Raw genomic sequence first — 21,894 nt, 5'->3', positions numbered from 1 at the left:
GCCTCATTGTAAGCAAATTCTGAAAAGATTCAAAGGGTTACACTTCCTTATTGCCAGAAATTTAGTAGTGTATTTAATATCCAAGAAGAAAACAGGGTACTGCCAGTGATGTTGAGCACAGCGAACATACTTATGTTTTTGTGAAGTTGGTAGTGCAAGAAAAAATACTTGTATGGATTGCATGAAGAGACATCCTCACATTGCAAGGAGCATATCTATTACCCAGCGGCAGCAAAAGGAAGGGAGGAGAAATAATAGCTCAATGACAGGAGATCCTCAAAGAGAGTAGAAGCAATTTCCCTGCCTGTTAATAAAAAGTTTCTCTCATCTTGTCTCCTTTTTTATCCACCTGGTTGGATGCTGCAGAATGCATCAAGCATGCCTGTCCTTAGTTCCCCACACCTTAGCTTTTAACCCATTTTCCTCTTTTATGACTGTGTTCAAGTATCTGGAAGGTAATCACTGTACTTATCCCAGCAAAGATTTATTCTGTTGGAATACCCACGCTAACATCTCTGCCAGCAAGCAAACTCCGTGTAGCATGCAGGATTCCCATCACAGTGTTCAACTGCACATTAACAGCACTAGCTAACTGTATCAGGGCAGGACAGACAGATTGATAGGAATGAAATACTACATGTACTTCAGAAGAACACCTGGCTGTGGGACCAAAGAGGTGGTGGTATAGAGGCACTTACACTTCAGGTGTTAGAAACTATATGAACTCAAAGCCTTTCCACTGAAGGGACAGATCTTCTTTTTTCCAAGCTATTCAAATAACCTCAAATTTGCACTGCCATTATTATGCTGGCTTCTCTTCCAGGATTTCCACTTTCAAGAAAACCTCTTACTGGCAGGCTTCAGTTTTGCACATTGGCAGCAATCCTTTACTGAGGGAAGTGGCAGGACAGGGACCAAAAGATGACAGACTCGCACCACTGAGACTCCTTAGTGAGCATACAAATTTTTGAAGTAAGCCAAAGAAAATACTGAGCCCTTTGAAATATCAACTACCAAAATTTCTGATAGGAAAGTATCCCTTTAATGAGGAGGATAAAAAAATCCAAATTATCAAAGTGCAGTCTGCGCTTTTTAGAAGTGGAAAAATTCAATTCACGTAGACTTACTTTTTCCCAAGTCTGTCTCCTTTCTGAGTTTGTAGAAGTAGGTTCAAGCACGCCACCCCATCCCTGACTAATGAGGGCACTTTAGATAATGTCTTGCTTATCTGAAACATCAAGGAATGTACCAAGGAAGTCTCCACTGTCACTTTTACTGTCATCTGGCAGATTATCATGTATGTTGCAGCTCTGTAATCCTGTAGAGAGGATTTCAAGCCCTAGGAAAAGAGATAAAGATGGATTTTTAACACACACAAATTAAAAACTGAGTACATGAACATAAAATTTTCATTCTGACATCCATGGAATCACACTACCTTCTTCTCCATGAGTTAACTTTTAAGGGATCTATAAACTCAACTTTCAAGAAGAAAAAGCTGTCACACAGGGTGCACACATACAAAAGACACATTCATTAACTGCTGCTCTGTTTGTTAACAGAGCAACAATCCTGGAGGACAGAGGATATTAAAACAGGCTGTCCACCCTGACTCCATTTCCTCATTGTTCAGCATGATAAATCTCTAAGGCAAAGAGGTTCATTCAAACTGTGTATCCATTTTTCGCAGCTCCCTTTCTCATGCAGAATAGGAAACAGAGTCCTTAAACTGCTCATCTGAGGTGTGAAAAACATTACTATTCATGGACCTTCACCTGCCTGATTTTTCACAGCAGGCTGAGTGGTACGATACATTTCACATAGAAAGTCCCTCTTAAATGTTATCTGCAGACGCATGTCCACAGAACACAGTACACTTCATCACGCAAGAAGGAAAATAAAGCTTCATGTACCTTTTGGATGTAAGGGAGCAGCATAGAGACTATAGTGTCTGTTATCTTCTCTGCGGCTCCAAGAGCTGATACAATGGTGGAGGCATAAAACACAAGAAGAACCCTCAGTTGAGCTGAGTTGCCAGGATACTCTGAAAAGACCTGGACCACAGAAAAATCAGTTGTTCAGACATCAGGAATAGTGGAAACGCACATACGGCTTCCCCCAAACCAGCAAATTCTCAGAATGTAAGCTCTACCAGCTCCTGCTCCCCCTTGCAGACAAGGCAGAAGGAAATGGGGTGCTATTCCTCAGCTACTGTAGTTAATCATAATCAGGTAACCTATTGGTAATCAGCAGTAAACCACTGGTGATTTTGGTGTAACGCTCAAAATGGAGAACTGGACAGCCAAGAAGTTGACTGGTATATGTTTAACACCCCCTGCTACATCTGTGAACAAACCCTGTTATTGTGCATGCTTCGCTTAATTTGACAGTACGTGCATTCTAGTTCTCCAAATAATTGGAACTGTTGTACATCTTATCCTTCTGAGACTATAAAACTAGTTCTCTATTTGATATTAACTGAAAAAAACAAATAAATCTGCTCACCTCCTAACAGTCTTAATTTCAAGTTCTTAATATTTGAAGACCTATGTTTAAAACACCCATGACAACCCCAAAAAGAGATACCCAAATTCAAAGCACAGTTACAAATTAATAGCAGGAATGACTTTATAAAAGAAATTAAGACAAGGAAGTACTTTGAGGCAATACAGTATCTTTAAGTAATACAATATTGCCAAATTATTTTGTCATGGCTCATTGGTTCTCAGCCACTTCCTTACAAGATTTTCTGATAGACTGTCATCTACACAATTAACAAGAAAAGAAATTTTCATATTGTTTACTAATAAATGACTCCTTTTACTATTTGATATCTAATCCAAAATATTAGTAAATGGCATAATACTATACAAATACAAAGATGGGGAAACCCAAGTGACAACAAACAAATAATGTTCTAAAATAAATGAACAACCTTCACAGATTTTGCCACCAGCCTGCAGATGAAATCCATGAAATCCAGGTCTTTGTAGCAGTGTGTAATGACGGTACCCCTTGCCAGTGGGACTCCAGGTTTCTTTACATGTGAAAAAAGTAAAATTAGAACACTCAAGGGTAAAGTGAAGCACCCAAAGTAAAAATTAATATAATCTCTAAATTAATCCTACTGATCAGTTAACACCATTTAAATTGAAATAAGTAATGGAAACCCACACACCCCTCTGGAATTTTCTGTAACTACATTAAGACAGATAATGAAGAGCATTACATATAATCTATATTCAAATAAACATATATTTTAGTAATTGACATATCTTCCTATCAGTAGCTAATACTTGTACCTTAAAAGCGTAGTTTAACTTTGCCAAAACAAAGAGTAATTACAATCAAAGCTTTTTATAATTAACTTTAAATATAAAGAAGGATAGCAGAAACAACAGGTGGGCATCCAGGTTCCATCTCTGCAATTAAATCTTTCAGTACAGTTCTACAACTAACCACATGAACAGGTGGACCATATTCATAACCTAGTGACAAAGTCAAGATATTAAAGTCCCTCATGTCTCTCCCAACTTGCATTTGTTAAATACTTTACCCTTATTGGATCCATCCAATGCCATTTATGAGTTGGGCTTTTTATATTTAAAAGTTGAATAACTCTCACAAATAGTTTAGTCTCATGATATGGCAGAACACAACCAATCAAACTATCTTGATTGTAGAGATGGATGTGAAATCTAAGGAAAAAAAAAAAAAATATACATAGTTAAAAATTATCTGGAACTCCAAAAAAAAAAAAAGACCCAGCCACATTCTTCTCAGAACACCTGGTTTACTTGTTTTTAAGCAAGATGAGAGATGACTGTCATACTGACTCAGACATATGGTCTACCTACAGTCCAGAATCCCAAGGTGGCCACTAGCCTGTATGTGCTAGAGGAAAGAACCAGTGCTACCAATTTTCTTCCTCACTCTCAATAATAATTTAGGTCCCTACAGGACTTAAGATTACCTTAGTGATATTAAACCAGACATTACAATAATCTAGTTTGAATTTCAGCATAATACATATATAAAAAAAAATTGTGATTCAAAGGTTGTATCAACAAAATCACCCACTCTTTCATGACATGAAATATTACACTTTCTGCATCTGGATAGGTTAATTTATATAAATACATACAACATCACAAAATGCTTGGTGTTTTTTTTTTCCACACCTTCCTACATAACCTTGAAATAAGAATACTTAGCTCATGTTATAACAGAAGGGCATGGTATTCATGGTTCACAGTTAATACTAAAAATTAGCTATTTTACACAGCCCATTTCTAAAAGCGTATTATATAAATGCCTCTCTAGGTCCTGTGTGAGATGGCTAGAGCTGGGCAAATTTGGTGAAAGCCAGGCAAGGAAATATTTGCTTTTATATAGAATATAATGACAGATCAAAATTTTCACAGAAATTTACCAAAGACAAAAAAATCTAATTGGCAAAGAAGAACATCTGGCCCCATAAAGACTAAGCCCAAAGGATATTTTTAACATTTTAACCTGTATTTTCAGTAAATTAAAATAAAAGTGTTCAAAATTTTTCTCATCACGGAAAAAACCATCTGGCATTTCTAGCAGCCTTATCTATTGACATGTAGGATATTCAGTGGATTACCTGTGAATCAGCCATTCAAGGCACTTCTGGGCTGGCTTAAGCATAAAGTAAGGGGACAGGTGAATCAGGAACAATGAAATGTTCTTATTCAGCTGCTGATTTACTGCTTTAGACTGAACACTTCGTTCCAGGCCTTTGGACGTGGAACTAAACAAACTGGACTGGAACACTTCAAATGCAGGATCAATCCCCATCAGCTCTTCTAAGCCAGTGCGTCCTGTGGAAAAAAAAAATGGAAAAATGCTCCAAATGCAACAGTTTTATTCACCAGTCCTACCCACCTACCTTCTCACTGGCTTATCCAACTTCTTTGCTATACTGGTATATGTCATCCTCACTAAGCAAACCAAACCAAATAGTAAACAGATCTAAGACCAAAACTTTTGCTACACTTAAAAGTATTTCTTAACTGATGAAGAAAAAAAATATTAACAAGTATCAGCAGTGTGCTCTTGCAGCAATGAAGGCCAGCAGCATCCTGGGCTGTATTAGCGAGAGCATAGCCAGCAGGCTGAGGGAGGTGAACTGTCCCCTCCATTTGTGAGATGATTTTATACAGCTGAAGCAAGCAAAGGTACCTCTTTGAATAAATTAAAATACAATATTCCACGTAAATTGCTAGAGAACCATGGGAATTATTTCTTTATTTTACACAACCTTGTAAATATTAATGGTTAAGCACAAAGCAGACAACTTCAGCTGAAATAAAGAAACCAGGCAGCTGGCTAAAATATGGAAGAAATAAATGATTATATGCAGCAGTTCTATAGTAACTATTTAAGAAACTAAACAATACTTTGTGTTGCATCAAATACATATATATCTACAATGTTGTTACTTAAAATCAATATATGATATCAATCTTTCTGGTTTTAGAAAACAGCTTTCTTATACAAGAAGTACCACATTCCCGGGTAAAGTTCTGTGCAAAAATGGAAAGAGATCGGCACAAAGGATTTGAAGTGTGCAAACACAGCACTGGCTTCTGCCACTTTACATTATTTGTGGCCATAATGTTACCAAGGAGCAGGGCGTCAGCATTTTTTCATGAAATCACACAATTCGGGTTAGAAGGGACCTTGGGAGATCTCTAGTCCAAGACCCTGCTCAAGGCAGGGTTAGCCCTGAAATCAGACCAGGTTGCTCAGGGCATTATCCAGCTAGGGTTTTCAAACGGATGGAGAGCACAACCTCCCTGGACAACCTGTTCCACTGCTTGACTCTCCTCACAGTGAAAAAGCTTTTCCTTATATCCAGTTTGAACTTCTGTTGTTTCAACCCATTCCCATTGTCTCCCGTCCTCCAGCCACGCATTCCTCTGGACAGCCTGACCCATCTTCTTGAAGCCTCCTCACAGGTACCGGCAGGCTGCCATTAGCCCCCTCAAAGCCTTCTCTTCTCCAGGCTGAGTGAGGCCAGAGACGTTCCACCGCCCCTTACAAGGCAAATTCTCCAGCCCCTGACCACCCTGGGCCCCCTGACTCTTCCCGGTCACCTCACCCTTCACGCTCCCAGAAATGTGCTCCAAGAGGACCTGCCCCATGATTTTCCCATGGCCTGGAGTGATGCTGACTAGCTTGGAGTTTCCTGAATTACCCCTTTGGCCTTTTTTGAATACGGGCTTGCCTTTCCCATTTATCCTTCTCCAGCTCTCTTCTGGATAGACACCTGATGTTTAAAATCGCTGGCATCTGAAGAGCCAAACTCACCGATTGCGAAGAACGTGTCCCTGTCAATGCCAGCAGCTTCCTTGCAACTGAAGAGCAGCGACGCTACTTCGCTGCGGTTCAGGAGGCTGGGATCGCTCTGGGGAAGCGCCAGCCGCTTCAGCTGCTCCGCGAGGGACGTCATAGCTCCGCGTTTCGAGGAAAGCGGCCTCCAGAGAAACCTAACGAAAGAAAACCAAAGCAGGCCCGCCGATAGAGCAGTCGCGTGGAGACCTGCCGCCTCGCTCCCCCCGGCCCCGCTCCCGCTGCAGGCCCCGCTGCCAGCTGCCCCCCGGGGGTGCGCACACGTGGGGATGGGCCGGGCCCAGCCAAGCCGGGCAAGAAGAGGGAGAGCGGCAACGCGTCCCCCAGTCCCGGACACCGACACCGACCCGGCTCCGCGCCGCTCCGCTCCCCGCCGGGCCCCACGTGGGCTGCGCGCGCCGCTAACCCGGAAGCAGCGGCTCCAGCGGAACGGGAAGCTCCCGCCCCCGACCGGGCTGCGGGCAGGAGCTCCACTGAGCATGCGCCATCTCTAGGCGGGGCGGTGGTGGCGCGTGGCTGGCCTCCGCGAGGGAGGTGGCCGTTGTTTCGCGTATGCGGGCGGGGGGCGCGGAGCTCAGCGTCCGTGTGGAGGCTTCGTGCGGGCGCGGGCGCGGGTGGGGGCGGGGGCGGGGGCGGGGGCCAGCCTGCCTGCCTGTGTTGGGGAAGCAGCCAGTCCGGGCGACCAGTCGAGGTGTGAAGGCCCGCAGCGCCGGCGGACAGACGGAGAAGCCTCAGTGAGGTGTCTGTGGCAAGGCGTGCTGCTGGCCTTGGCTGAGCCCGGCAAGGCGGCAGCCCGGGCTGTGGGTGGGGACCCGCTAAGCAGTGTCAGCGTGTCTTAGTGGTAAGGGTGCGCACAACTGGAATTGTCCCACCTGGGGGTTTTTCCGTATCTGTAGTGAGGGATGCTAGGGGAGGTGCAGGAGTCCCGTGAGCAAAAGGCCTTGAACGCTACTGCAGTGTGTATGGCCTAGATCCCAGCTGCAGAACCACAGAATTACGTCGGTCGGAAGAGCCCTCTAAAAGCCGTCTGATCTAGCCCCAGAGCAGGGCCAGTTTAGGGCAAGTTGCTCAGAGTTTTGTGCAGTTGTGTTTGGAGTATCTCCAAGGATAGAAATTCCACAGCTTCACTGAGCCGCTCATCCAACGTTTGGTTACTCTCAGATCAAAAAGACATTCCTAATATTAAAAATGACCATGTCTCTCACCCATTTGCGTTCAAGGCTGCAGGGTTCTGCACCTGGAAGTAGGTGCACAAAGCCAGAAAAGAAATGTGGCTTGTGACAAACCAGGAGAAGACTGGAAAAAATAATGGAAAAATAAACCTGATTTCAGTTCATGTCAGCGAATGCACAAAATGATGCCAAATACAACAATGCTGGCACCAGATCTGTAAAATTATTTCTGTTTATTGTTGAGAAGCTGTATAACTATAGCAGAAGTAACAAATTGTTCACATAGTAAAGCTGCTTTCTTTGGCAATCATTTAGCATACAGTAGAAATACAAAAAGCTGATAAAAGTTTAGGGTTGCAGAGAATTGTTTAAATGCTTAATTTTATCCATAACAAGTATCTCCACTGATTTCAACAGACTCTTTGGTTGTGTTGAGTTAAACTTTTGTAGAAGTAGGAGCAGAGAGATGAAACGGAGCTGGATGTCTGACTTTGTGCCTGATGATATTTGCTGCTGCCTTGTCAGAGAGCATGCATTAGCTATATATCATGTTACTTCCGACATGGTATTATCTGGACGTAATGACAGCAATTGCTGAGCTGTTAAGGGTTGCTACCACAGCAGTTATAACAGTGTTAAGGTGTTTGGAGGATATTGCTGATTTAATGGGATTGCTATTATTTTTCTGATTGTTCTAACACTGAGATTCTGACAATCTAGCAAATGAGCTGGCTAGGGGTGGTGCAAACCAAGAGGCCAGTTTCTTGCACTTTTTCACATTCCCTGTGGCTTCTGTGTATCTTTTTCCTTTATGAAGCCTTCATGTGACCTTGTTTTTAGCGTAGTTAAAACCTGCCTAAATATGCATGTTTCCATGTCTAAAAATACCAAATGTTAAAACATGTAGACTTTGCAAAGGGCAGAAAGCTGTTTCTAAAAAAGAAAACTAGTCATTTTTTATCAATGTGGTCCATTATTTGAATACTCTAGCCAGAAAGGTAAACTAGAAGTTGTAAATGCTGAAATGTGTTCAGGTTTTCCAGTACTCCTATCCCACTCTATTCTTTCCCATGGAGAGCTGCAAGACAGAGGTTTTATACCTTTGTGCGTTCTGTTCCATCCTTGTTTGGTTTCGGAGTAAAGCTGAGATTCCCCTTGGAGGTTAATTGGAGGAACAGAGACATATTCTGCAGAGGGAAAAATATTTGTGCTTGATTTAATTCTGAAAAAATGTTTCCTGGGAAAAATATAAAAACAGAAAGTCTATTAGGAAATATGCTTAGTTGCATTTGTAATTCCCCAGTGGTGAAGCTGAATATCACAGAGATTTGCTCCATGCTGGGCTACAAAAAGATGCTTTTCTGAACTTAAATCCAAGCCTGTTTCAACCAGTTCCTTTAGCTTCTCAGTGTCTGCATCATCACACAGCTAGTCTGTATGGGTAGAATTCTTATAGCCTTACTACAGCTGAGATCACCTCTGCTGATGGCTGCTATTAAAGTGCGTTTGACAGATTACATTGTCTGTTAAAAAATCTTGAAGTCTTAGAATATAAATTGTCATATGCTAATTTTTTTTTTTTTAAAAAGTGATCTGTTTCAAGCATTTTCTGTAAGCCTACTCACTCCTAAGTATTGGTGTATTTGAAAATATTTGACTTGAGAAATGCAAACACTATTAAAATTTTAATGTTCTTTACGTCTGGGTAAATTTGTGCTACCACTGGAGCAAATATAATTGATGTCTTTATCTATATAAAGATCTAGTCTATATTCCTTTCCCTCCAATTCACCTCACCAGCTGTGCGTATGTAGAGCTATAGCTACCTTGGTAAGTAATGCAACCCAGCAGGAGGAAATTTGTAGAATGAAGTGGTGCTGAGGAACCCTCCTCACACTGCTTGCATTTCAGAGGTTTTATGCAGACTAGATCTTGTTCTGCCTTGTAGACCAAATTCCCATTAGGTGCACTCCTGGAATGCATCTTCTGGTTTGGTTTCATGTGTAGGCAACAGGTGGGGAGGAATTTCATTTAAAGAGGAAAAGGGAATCACTTCTGGTACAAAAAAGTACTGTTCAGTGTCATTCAATTGTAATGTATCAAAATGAAGGTAAGGAATTGAGTACTACCTATACAATTTACTGTTTACATACAAAGTTACAGAGTGTTTGTATTAAATACTGTTAAGTACTCTCAAAAGCTTCTTAATTCATAAGCTAAGATGTTTCTTCTTTTTCCTTCTTGTACCACCTCCTGTAATCTAATGAACCACCATGATTTTGGATTGTTAAAACAGTTCTGAAGGAAATGGAAGAGAGCCACTTTCCATGCGCTTCACCATCAGTTGCTAATAATCTTGGTATGTCCCCTGACATTTCCACATGCTGTTGCTAACAGAAAATGTGACAGTGCCTGACAGCTAAAATTTGATCTGATTGCAGTGTAACAAAGTAATATTAAAACCTTTCTAGGATATGCAGAGGAGACTGTAACCTCCTTAGAGTGAACCAAGTTCTTTAACTTTTTAAGTGAAGGCAGGTGTTAACAGATACGGATGTTTAATGTGGGTATATGTATGCTAAATGACCTGTAAACCGATCGGTGTTTAGGAGCAGTGGACTGAACATTTTGTAAGCCAACGTAATCTTATTGTCAAGGGATATATTTTGTTTTGCTGTTGGTTGCAGGAGGCATGCCCATGTGTTTTAGTTTTGGGGGCTGTGCAGTTAAATCTGCTACTCTGAGCTAATATGTGTCCTTTGTTCTTAATTCATGTACATCACTGCTCCCTATTAGAAGTTTATCATTCATAACAAGACATCTGTGGTCTCTGAATTTATAGAGTTACTGTAATTATCAGGAAGAACAGTGCTTTATTGTGTGCTTTAAGGATGTAGTAATGTATTTTTCCCTGTTTTCAGTTCTTTCTGCTCTCTGTGACAATGCAGCAGTCACCCTTCACCTCTGGACATTGTGAAATGATGAGACAGTACCCTTCTGCAGTGTAAACATTGATGAGGTCTTGAGGCCGTTACTCCCTTGGCTAAGCTTTTGTTAGAAGCGAAGAGATTGGAGCCATTGTATCATGTAAAAACCCAATATGTAAAATGAGAGAGTTAAGATTTTTTTCCCCTATCAACCCTTCCTGCCCTAGGGGTTTGAACTTTTTGTGCTTACATTAGTGAAACTCAGGAGTAATTCTGATGAGGTCAGTGGAGTTGTATGAGTGTGCAGCTGATGTAACTAGAGGCAGAAACAATCAAGCATAATTTGATGGTGGTTGAGGTTATAGCGAATTGCAGTTCTCATTGCTGGAACAGGACTGAAGGGAGAATAATTTTTCAGTTGAACTGAAGGGCTGGAATAAGCTTCCTTGCTAGGCAGTGTATCAAGCACATCATTGACTTACTGACCACTGTGGCAGGCAGTATCATGTTTCCTTGGCTTTTCTTGGAAAATCTATTGCAGCTTCCCACAGCCATACATTCTCATGTGTAGCTGCATTCCAGATCTTATAATAAATAGGAACCCTCTGGTTGGGGTGGCGGGAAGCTATTTCAGGGTTTTTACTGTATTAGAGGCTTTCTGATGTGGTAATACAAACTGAAGGCTTTTGAATAAAAATTACTGTAAAGGAAGCTTTTAAATACGTATTCTAGATAAGGAAAAATAAACCCCAGATAAACAAACTAGCTTCAGCTAGGCACGTGCAGGAGAAGGCATTGGCTTGAAAAGGGTAGGCAATAGTCATCTTTGTAACCCATTTGTATCTACTTGATGTAGGTCTAGTTTGTCCCAAAAGCATCAGGGAGAGTAAGGAAGACAAATGGAGATGGTGAAAAATGGAAGAAAAAAGCAGTCCTTTCAGTGCTGAGCTACTTCACGAATGGTGATTTTTTGTTTGTTTGTTTATTGTGTAAAAAGTCTACTAGGAAGTTGGATTTTAATGACTGCACAATTGCTGCAAAGAAAAACAGGAAAATGTCTCTCATGATTGCTGTGATTGTGATAGTCCTTTGCCATGATTTGGTATTTATTAGGCTGGGAAATAGGATACTTTGTGTATATGTTAGTTGTTTATTATTATAAAAAGGTAGCTGTGCCAGACAATCTACTGAGAGAGCAGGTGTCATGGATCTTCTGTGTGGTAGTTGTGAGTCACATTGTTTAATGCATTGGGAGAACTTGGTAATCAGAGTGTAGCAACGTAGCCGTTAGGGACTTGGATGTAATAAGCAATAAGGAGAGTGTTGTGTGCTAGACATATGTCATCTTTCATAGCAGGGCTGTGAACAGTAAAAGAGACAATAAACTGAAGGATGGGGAGAAGGAAAAAGTGATCAATAAGGAACATGCTTAACACAGCATGCTTTTCTTACTGCAGTACATTGTCTTGCTATCGTCTCCCTCAATTGCCTGTTATTCAAGCAACTGTCAGGCATTGGAATAGCTATAGAGCTCATATGGTGCAACTACCCATTCCTGACCTGCAGCTGTTTGAACCTCTATTTGCTTGTCAGCCAGCCATTTGCTGGGTATTTTTTGAAATGTCAAGATGAATCACATCTGTTTCCCTGAAGGAGAAATAGTGTCATTCCTATCTGGATGCACTAAACAAATCTCAGCCTTTTCCCAAGCTGGCCATTGAAGCCAGTGCTGCTTTCATTTCTTCATTTGCCCCAGTTGCTGCCAGTCTATGTACCTGGTCTTTTCCATACCTGGTGAATACGTGGTTTGAACTAGAATGAGCTCATAACTTTATACGATAATGCCTGAAAACAGTATGATCTACATTCAGTAGCAGAGAGGAGAATATATGTCTCCCGGTTTTGCTGTTCAGTTATATTCAGTTACATATTTTTATTTATCGACTCTCTAAAGTTTACTTATTTTACATATTTTATGTAGGAAGGAGTTATACGTTCATGTAATGCCTAGCACAGTGGCACTGCAAACATCGGGAACAACTGAATGTTTTTTAACGTATGTATGTATGCATATATACATATGAGAGATATTAATACTATAGTATTTAAAAGTATTACAAAGTCAGAGAATGCATTTCTGTGATACTGAATTATACAAAGTATCTTGCAATCACAAAAATCCCCTAAACTTTTGTCTGCATTTCAGTGCCGTTTTAAAAAATGTTTGGCTTTTGTATTTGCTTTCGTTGTGCATTGGAAACTGTTCATGCCATTACATATCCTGGGAATTCTTGGGGAAAAACCTGTTACTAGAAGAAACAGTGTGTTCGATTTAGATGGTGAGGGCATGCAACTGAGTTTTACTGATAAGCCTAGATCTCCAGATTTGCTGTTTTACTATAGGTGCCATATTCTCAGAGTTAAAATAGTGGCCCTGCTGTCTTGAGATGATGTAAAGACTCTGCTGTCTTTCATAAAATAGTCTTGACAACTGGAAAAGTTCTTGATAACAGCTAATAACGTATTGGCAAAAGTGTATGTCAGTGTTTTCTCCAATGCATTTCTTACTCTCTGTCATTCTGCATGTAATGTGTATGCCAGTGACCTAAGAGAGTCCTCTGCAGAGGAACTGCTTGAGAGAGACTTAGAGGCCCAGTCACATCAGAGGCAGTTCCTTGCACACACTGAGAGGAGGGTGCTATTTCTGCAGAAGACACTTAGTATAGTGAGTAGGCAGGCAGCCTGGTCTTGAACATGTAGTGAAGGGGAGTGTGGGGTGCTAAGAATCAGGTGTTCTGCCACTGATCGCGATACACCTCTTTTAAATAAGCCTGGTGGCCAGAGACAAAGCAGTTCCTGCTGCGATGCTTTTAAGTACTGCACGGGAGAGGTTACACTTCAAAAATCTTTCTTGCTTTACTTGCAGTAGGATCCCTTTGGTTTGCAATACCTGCTGATTCTTAACAGTATGCTGATGTATGCGCCTTGTTTTAGTCTGCAGAGTGGGAGCAAAACATTTTAAAGAATTTATGACTCATTTAATCTTTAAAGTGTGTCTAGTCTGTCTGTGTCAGTGTAACACGTTTAAAGACTCTCTTGTGTGAACTACAGCAGAAAGATCTGAGATGCAAAATACATTTATAATTACTTCATTTATAATGTATTTATAATTAGTTGTAGAGCAGATATCTTAAAAGGACATCAAGATCACAAATCAATTAATAGTGGACTATGGCAGAGTTAAGTTTTCCAAGCAATCTTAATTCAGCTGCTTTGTATGTATCACAATGCAGACCTTAATTGCATAGTCACAAACTACTTTTTCTCCAGAAATCCTGCTTTGTTCAGTGTATTGCATAAGCAGTGCTCTACGGCATTATGATTTCTCTTTTTTATTCAATGAAGGTCTGTTGCACTCAGCTGAAGCATGTTCCCCAATACATAATTTATGATTTTCAGCTCTGGTCATCACAGTATTTGTCTTCAAGTATTCTAAATCTATTGGGTATTTGATTTTCACATACTTCCTTATACTTCACAGCATTAGTATTATTCCTGGTCTACAGAAGGAAGACTGAGGCATATGCTCCAAACGGTTCATAGTTTCATTTTCCCATCCAGTGGATAGTTTTAGGATAATGAATGCTACTACTATGGAATTTGTCTTTTTCCCTGAAGTGCTTTATAGAGTACAATTATACACTGTCTTTTTGCCCACTGAGTCAGCTTGGTGGTTTGAACCTGTAGGCCCAGCAGAATCCTATATTTGTCTGGTATTTCCATCATGCATTGTTGTAAACATTCTCTCCTGCAATTGAAAGTGCAGTCTATGACCCTCCTGACTTCCACCACTGGTACTTTTAACAGTAAAAAATCAGGCCCTAAAACTAATTTTCCATAGAACATCTGAGTGCCAGGGTTACCTGTGAAGGAGATATAAGGGAGATTGCTGAGCCATGGGGAACACATGAAGAAGTGTCTTGGTGTTCTAGAAGTGCATTCGTAAGTGAATAGGCCACCCTAGAGAAGTCCAACATATATTTGAATCCAATATCCATTTGAACTGCAAAATAAGCTTTCTGCTGAATGCTTTTGTCATAGGAAAAGAGTCCGGGGGAAGATGTGTTCAGACTATCTCAACTAAAAAATGAATTCCGGAGTTTGCTATAAATACATGTGGAGCCTTACAGCCTATAAGGGTAGGCTCACCTTTGTCCTGGTTGCTGACTCCACCTCCGGTAACTATTGTCCATACGAACTGGAAAAACACCTGGAACGGCGTCTGGTTTGAAAAAAACCTCCTCCTGAATTTGGTTTAGTTATGAAATTCTGGAAGATTACAGCTATTCCAGATTTAGCTATGGGACACAACAGAGATCTAGACTGCACATTAGCACAACTCCACTGCGTTTATCCTATCGACAAACTGGTTTCAAAGTGAAGAAATGTGCAAATACTCTCCTCTCCTTCTTTGTTTATGCTAAATTGGACTTATGCAGGGACAGAGGTGAGCCAATTAAGAAACAAAGGACTTGTCCACATTCAGAGGGATTGAGAATATACAAGAGCCTTCACCATGAGTAGGTTATTGCTGGTAGATCTCAAGAGCAACCAGTCTCATACTGGAAAGTATGTTGTGCAAAACTGATTCCCATTGCTCCTGAGATGAGAATACAGCCAAAGGTAGTGAGAGAGATCATAGTTGGACAGGGAACAATTGTCTTCAAAACAGGAATTGGAATATTCAGGCCTTGCTGCTTTCATGTCAGGTGTGGCAGGAACATTGCTCATTTTCTCAGTGCTGATTCTTAATACAGCTGAGTGTCAGAGTAAAGCTTTGTTGGACAGGGTGTAAGGACAACAGTTCTGGAAAAGGAAAACTTGCAGTAAACATGTTACAAAAAGAACATGTTATCCCAGTTTGGCAGTAATTCAGGTTGTGCCTAACGCTGCCATATACAGGGGTGAATTTGCCCCTTTCACTAATCTTTGTATCGCTCCTGTGGAATGAATAATAAGTAGCTAGTATTCATTTTTACAGACTGGCAATTTGTTCAACCAGGCTACCTTCTTGAATATGTAACTTTAATTTCACTGATGTTAGTGAAATTACATTGGTGTATCTGGAAAGAGAAATGAGGGCATTGAGACTGCAACTTGTCTAAGGTCATTCAGTCAATCTGTACAAATGCTGAGTTTAGAACACAGCAGTGTCTGATAGCCAGTGCCCATATCCTGTGCCCGTAATCTCTACCTCATACCTCAGTGATTTAAAACCTGCCCCAGGTCTCAGCTGTGCCCCTTAGATAATTATTGTCTGGAAATTCTGACTTAGTTGACGATGTTTGTTTCTAGATAAATAAAGGCATGTTGTCTATGCGTTCCTTATCTCACACATGCATCTCTGTTCTCTTTTCTCAGTATGACCAAAACTATTGCTGAATAATGTTGTGCTTTTTTAGACAAATAGTCTCAGATAAATCAGTTATGGGTCACATGCTGGCTCACGAAGGGATTTTTTTAACTGGTTGTATTCATGAAGTACAAATTCTATAGTCCATTGCAGGCTTTCACATTGCCCTAGTCGCACAGTTTCTTCCTTGCTTAGTATCTTGTGTGATAAGGCTAAGCCAACATAAAACAGGAACACAGCCAGGATTCTGAGAACACATGATGGCGTGAAGGTTTCTTCAGAAGGTTTGTAACAGGCTATGCTATACCCGTAGTCCTGCCCCTTGCATTCTCATCACTGAACCATTTTTAAAATCCTGGATCTGTCTCACCATTTTTTCCGATCTTATGCCAGCACTATTTGTAGTTTCCCCACCTGTTACTGTGTGTATTACGTTGTAACTGTCTGCATATTGCTCTACAACTTCAGTGTGCTACCAGGCTGACTGCAGTGTTGTCTATAAATTACCGTATACATTTCTCAGTTTTTCCTTTGATGTTACATTTCTAATCTGTGCAAGGCATCTATTGAAGCTTCCAATACTATTCAGTTCATGATCTAATCTGTCTTTGTGAGTTGCACCTACCCAGACAAGAACCGTTAAACAAAAAAGGCACCCTCAAGAGGCTAGCTCAGGGGGTAAGGGAGATCAGGTATCATGGTTTCTTCTGAAATATTTACTAGAAATATGTGAGAATGTGAGGTCTGAGGGCTCTTCTCATTCATGATAGGTATGATCTTGCATAGCGCTGCCTGGCAGTCGCCATCACTAGAGGATTTGCCCTCTGCTACATTACATCTTTCAGCACTCACATTGCAGTTTGTGATTGTCAGTATGTATCACAGTACTGCTTAATGATACTGTGGCAGAGACCAAATGTTGAATGTTTCCTACTAGTACCTGCCTTGAATCCTCTTTGAGAACCAGGACCATTTTCTGTGCAAGCTACAAGGCTGCAAGCATCGCCCTACAAACAGTAGGGACATTTCCTCCAGAGTATAAGGGACCCTGAATGCCTGAGCAAGCCTGACCTACTAGAATAATGCTAGGCATTTTTGGGTGCAGGTTACACACAGACCTGAGAGACAAACATGGAGGTGAAGGGTATACGGTAGGTAAAGTGCACTGTAATCATAATTGTTCTGTAGGCTCCTCAGGGCTTTTAGACAGAAAAAGCCTCTGCTCCAGAGAATTTGTGTTCTAGGTGGACATTAAGGACTAAAAGAAGCATTGCTGATACTGTTTTAGAGATGGGAGAGTGCAGCACAACAAGCTTGTTTCTCCTTCTTTCAATAAGGGTAGTCTAATGGGCCAACACTTAGCTTTTTGGGAAAATGTTATCTGAATTGACTTGCTCAAGGTCACATAGGGCATCTTAAGCTGATATGGATCATCCCATGTCCCAGCCCTGTGATTTTCCTTCCACACAAAGGGTTGGCAAAAGCCAATGATCTCAGTGCAGTCAGCATTTTCTCCATAGTCCTGAAGCCCAAGCTATGCTTTGCTAGTATTTGTCTGTCCTATAAATGTTTCTTGCTACACTTCACCCATGGCTGAATTTCAGGGACAGAGTAAGTCGTTTCTATATATAGCTTATGAAACACTTCAGGATCTTCTGACAGTGTCAGTTGTTACTATGAAGTCAGCAATGCATTTTTTCAGCTCTTTCTCCATTTTTATTTCCAAACCTGTGATTTGAAATAGTATACTTAAAATAATTCTAACGTACACTTAGCTTCTGTATAGTTAATATCACCATGCATGAGTAGCATGGGGATTTTTCAGAGTCAAAGTTTGTGCCTCTTGGTGCTAGATGTGGGAGGGCTAATAGGCTCAGTGCCCATGGTGCTTTTCCTTAGCTCAGACAAAATCAGAATTTGGGTTCCCAGATGTATGCTTCTTTTCTCTGCTCTTTTTCTGCCTCCCTTCTGTATGTGTTCATTTCAGGAATATGAAGCAAGTTTAATGTTTATTCATGTTATCTTTATGTATTGAATTTAATTCCTTGGGTTTTTTCTAAACTTACAAAATAATGTGGTTCTTACGTTGAAGAAGGTGGGTTGCATTTATTGTATTGGAAGAAAAAAAAGGTTATTTCTTCTGAACTCTAATAAAAAATAAATACATTTTATAACACACCCCACCTTTCTCCTTAGCCTTGTTCAGGAAATTTATGCATAATTTTTAAAAGAATCAAACATTTTGTCCCAATCTAAGTTATCAATGCTTTCTTTAAATAATTCAAATTTTTGTTGGTTAAGCTTTAAACTAGTGGATATTTGCTACAAGCAAAAGTACATTTTAAGCGACAGTTATGACATGCTTTGAAAATAAAAGGACTTTTCTATCCCTCTTTTAAGATTCTGTTAACAGTTTCCCTTGAGAACAATCACTTTGAATTTATTTTCTTTTATCTTTCATTGACTTCTTTCTTGAGAAACCATCCTACGGTTCTTTTTCACAAAGAAACAGGCTGCACCTATTGAAAGATAATTATTTAAACACTCTCCAACTTCTTGAGCTCTCGTAAGGTTCTTTATCATCCTGTGGCCTTTTCTGAGACAGTTTTGGAAGATACGAACAATTGTCTTCCTATACGGAAGTGTTACAGCTGAAAACTAACAGTGGTAATTTTCACATTAGTTGATTGTTTCACATGTGATTATTAAAGTAGAGAAATCTGGCTAGTTTCTTATTCTAAATCTCACTAAGTTCAAATAGAAGAACAATCTGGGGAACGTTGTTGCAGTGTTCAGCATTTTTGAAGTTTTATTAAAAAGTTTGGGTTCTATTCTCATTCTAAGATTTTGTGAGAGGGAAGAGTAAGAAGCAGGTTGAAGGGCTTGAAAGTCTGATGAACAGTGAAAATGTGAAGGAGTGAGTTCTTGAGAGAATGATATGGTGGCTTTTGAGGAGCAAATGGATGTTAAATATAAACTGTGTGAAACAATTTCCATTTCATTAAAAAATGATAAGGGTTGACAAAGGAGGTGAAAACTGTGCTTCCTTTAGTTAGAAAAGCCCTTTGATTCTCAAGGAGCTTAACGCAAAGCGTGCCAGGAGGCTTTCGCTTAGGTGGTATTAGATTCAAAAATCCTTCATAAGTTGGAACTGTGATAAGAAGTACTGAGTGAGTTCACCCACAGGCCTGCTGCTCCTGTTAGGAAAGTGCTGGCCTTCTTGGTGCTCCTCGTGCATGGGAAATGATACCTTACTGCCACAGTGTTCTCCTGGGGTAAAGGCATTCTCCTGGCTAGGCCCTTACTAGCATTTATGTTAGCATGAACTACAACTGCACGCCTTTTGCCAGATAAAAGATAAAAATTGTTGTCAATTCGGCTCTGCCATCTCTATTTCTGATCCACCCTGTGCCACCTTATTTCTTCTAATCTGTTTGGCAATCATGAGTATTCTTTTTGTCTTGCCACATTGTAAGCAATCTGTGTCATTTCTACCTCAAATATACCTGCTGCTGGCTCTTGGGTATCTTGCCGTGTCAGCTTCAAGTTCCGTATCTATATGGTTCACTGTGTTTCTTCCTCTTTCTCTGCTTGGGACTTTTGTCCGTCCTTTCCTGCTCAGCTTGCTTATTTCTCTTTTGATTTGATTTTCTTTCTCCTTAGGCACACATAGTTTGTAGCTGTGTGACTCTACCAGCTTTGGTGGGGATAGTCCTAACCTACCTCTGATGTGGGAATAAGCTGATTGAAGCACACTGCTTTATTCATACTACTCTGCTGGGCACAGCTTTCCTTTTCTCTAGGTGAGCTAGAAGAGGCAGCTCCCTTTCCTCTTCAGCTTTGGCGTCAGAGTTCCATTTTGGCTCTCCTTCCACTACGGACCTCCATTCATATGCTTCTTGTTACCATCTGCACTGTTCGTTTATAAAATCAAATTAAAGTAGTAAACAAAATACCAGATACTCCTCCTAAAGCTCCATCTATAAATATCTCCCCTGCCTACTCATGCTGTCTGATTAAGGGGCAGTAAGCAGTTATTTAGAGAACCTAAAACAGGTCAGATTCCATCAAGATAGGCAGTTTTTTTGAAATGGGAATATTCCGTTTAGCTTCCTGTTTCATAGGCAAAAAGCCCAACTCTCTTAAAATGCACACTGATGAAGTTGAAGCCCCCTATTTTGACATTTTCAGAATTAAAAAATTAGATTTTTCATTCTGAAATATTCTTTTCATCCAAAAGGAACTAGCATAACACTCCCAAAGTGGATTTTGAAATACTTGCCCTTTATAGGAAAATGTGGGTTTATTATTATTTTTATTTGGCATTAACTTGATTTTTTTTGATCTCTCAGACTAGCTGAGGGATACTATGGTTCTAGCTGTTGGCTTCTTGGAACAATGATGGCATTTTTGTTTTATTTGTTTTGTTATGAAAGTGCTAAGTTTACCTATGTACCAAGTAAACATGAAAAAATGAACAGTACCTTTGTAGCAGTGGCTAGCTATGTTTTGAGCAAATCCAGTTATTTTATGAAAAAGCTTAATAACCTTCTTCCAGAATTCTAGAAAATCTGGGTAGATTTCCCTCTGATTTCCAGAGATCTAGGTGTGGATCTGACTCCAGTCCTAATCCACAGTGTGATTGGATACTTTTGTCATCGCAATGCCTCAGTTTTTATTTCATGACACAGGCACTCGGGCCCGTGTTATAGGATGAGGGCCAACAAGTAAAATGTGGGTTTTAGCTAGTACCTCCCTGTATGAAGCCATCAGTACCCGTAAGGCTCACTTATACTGCGCAGTGGGGAGTGGTGCGGTACCATCTGACTTCAACCACGTAGATCCCCAGACAAGGCAGTGCTGAGGAAAGGCACAAAACTGGTTGCAATGGCTCACCTCTAATGAGGTAATGCATAAAAGGTCGCAGGTCTCGTCAGTTCAGGAGAGCTCTTTGCACAGGAGACATCTCTAGTTCAGAGCATTACAGCTTTACATGTATACTTCTGGGACTTTTCAGACCTCTTCCTGCTTTTCCTCTAGAAACTTCTCCTGTGCTGTGTATAATGAAAAAGTTTTGAATGTGAATATATGAGTGTGAATATATGGTGAATGGTTTTACTGACTTAAAAGGCTTAAATAGCATTTAGGTGATTGAAATTCGACATGTATCACAAACCACAGCTATAAAAATAAACCACACAAAGGATACCAGAATACACATAATGTGTACACACATGAAATATTTTGTTTTGTAATTGCTAGTTGATATTGTCTGAGAGTGTCCTGAGAGGATGCTCATCTGCACTTGAACAAAAACATCTAGACATAGCATTCATCAACATTTGCTTCATTATATTGATGGAAATGTAGCAACCTTGAGAATATTTGCATTGAGCAGGTGAAAAGCATGTGGTTCTGACTTGGCTACTTAGATTTGGGATTCTGATTTACAGCAATTACATCAATCTTTGGAAGTTCAGCTTGCTTTAACTGCATGAAACGTTGCAATCCTCTTCTGAATTCCAATTTGCAAACTTAATGCTTCATTTATGAAGTTTTTTTTCAGCTGGTGGGTAGGTATTAGCTGTGCATGTATGCATGTTCTTCTAAATTGCATAGACTTATGGGTAGGAGGTGACTTGGCAGAAAGCAGAGCATTAGTTACCAACACAAAGTGGAGGACATAAGCTGTCAAGCTGTTAATTATTCTGGTTTTTCATTCACATTGGCTCAGAGACCTATGGTTGCCTTTACTGAACATAGTTCTCACTTATATCTGACTTTGTCTTTTATGGCTTCCAAAAGCTCAGCTTTGGTGAGCATTTTCTTCTACTAAGTAAGGTTCAAATTCTATTCAGAGTGGACACTGCTAGAGAGGATGACCTTGGCTGATGATGGGTGCAGGCATTAATGACAGGCTACATGAAGAACATAGTAAACTTGCCAATTCCCAGAAGAAACATTGTCGCCAGGGCAACTGAAATGATATGACGGGAGATAC

At 40.4% G+C, this 21,894-nt stretch overlaps 1 protein-coding gene across 1 annotated transcript in view; it reads right to left on the bottom strand.

Moving 5' to 3' along the window:
* HEATR1 (HEAT repeat containing 1) overlaps positions 1 to 6,481 on the bottom strand; it is a 38,025-nt gene extending 31,544 nt beyond the window's left edge. Inside the window, exons 1-6 of the mRNA XM_059835769.1 lie at positions 6,340 to 6,481; positions 4,631 to 4,847; positions 3,557 to 3,698; positions 2,936 to 3,037; positions 1,914 to 2,054; positions 1,128 to 1,339 (exon numbers count right to left, since the gene is read on the bottom strand). Coding sequence (XP_059691752.1) covers positions 1,128 to 1,339; positions 1,914 to 2,054; positions 2,936 to 3,037; positions 3,557 to 3,698; positions 4,631 to 4,847; positions 6,340 to 6,481 — 956 coding nt within the window. The remainder of the gene's footprint in view (positions 1 to 1,127; positions 1,340 to 1,913; positions 2,055 to 2,935; positions 3,038 to 3,556; positions 3,699 to 4,630; positions 4,848 to 6,339) is intronic.
* Positions 6,482 to 21,894: the final 15,413 nt, after the last annotated feature.

The sequence above is a fragment of the Gavia stellata genome, chromosome 2 (genome assembly GCF_030936135.1).
Source record: "Gavia stellata isolate bGavSte3 chromosome 2, bGavSte3.hap2, whole genome shotgun sequence".
Taxonomy (NCBI): Eukaryota; Metazoa; Chordata; class Aves; order Gaviiformes; family Gaviidae; genus Gavia; species Gavia stellata.
The sequence above is the reverse complement of the archived record's forward strand: the minus strand, read 5'-3'. Positions and strand labels throughout refer to the sequence as shown.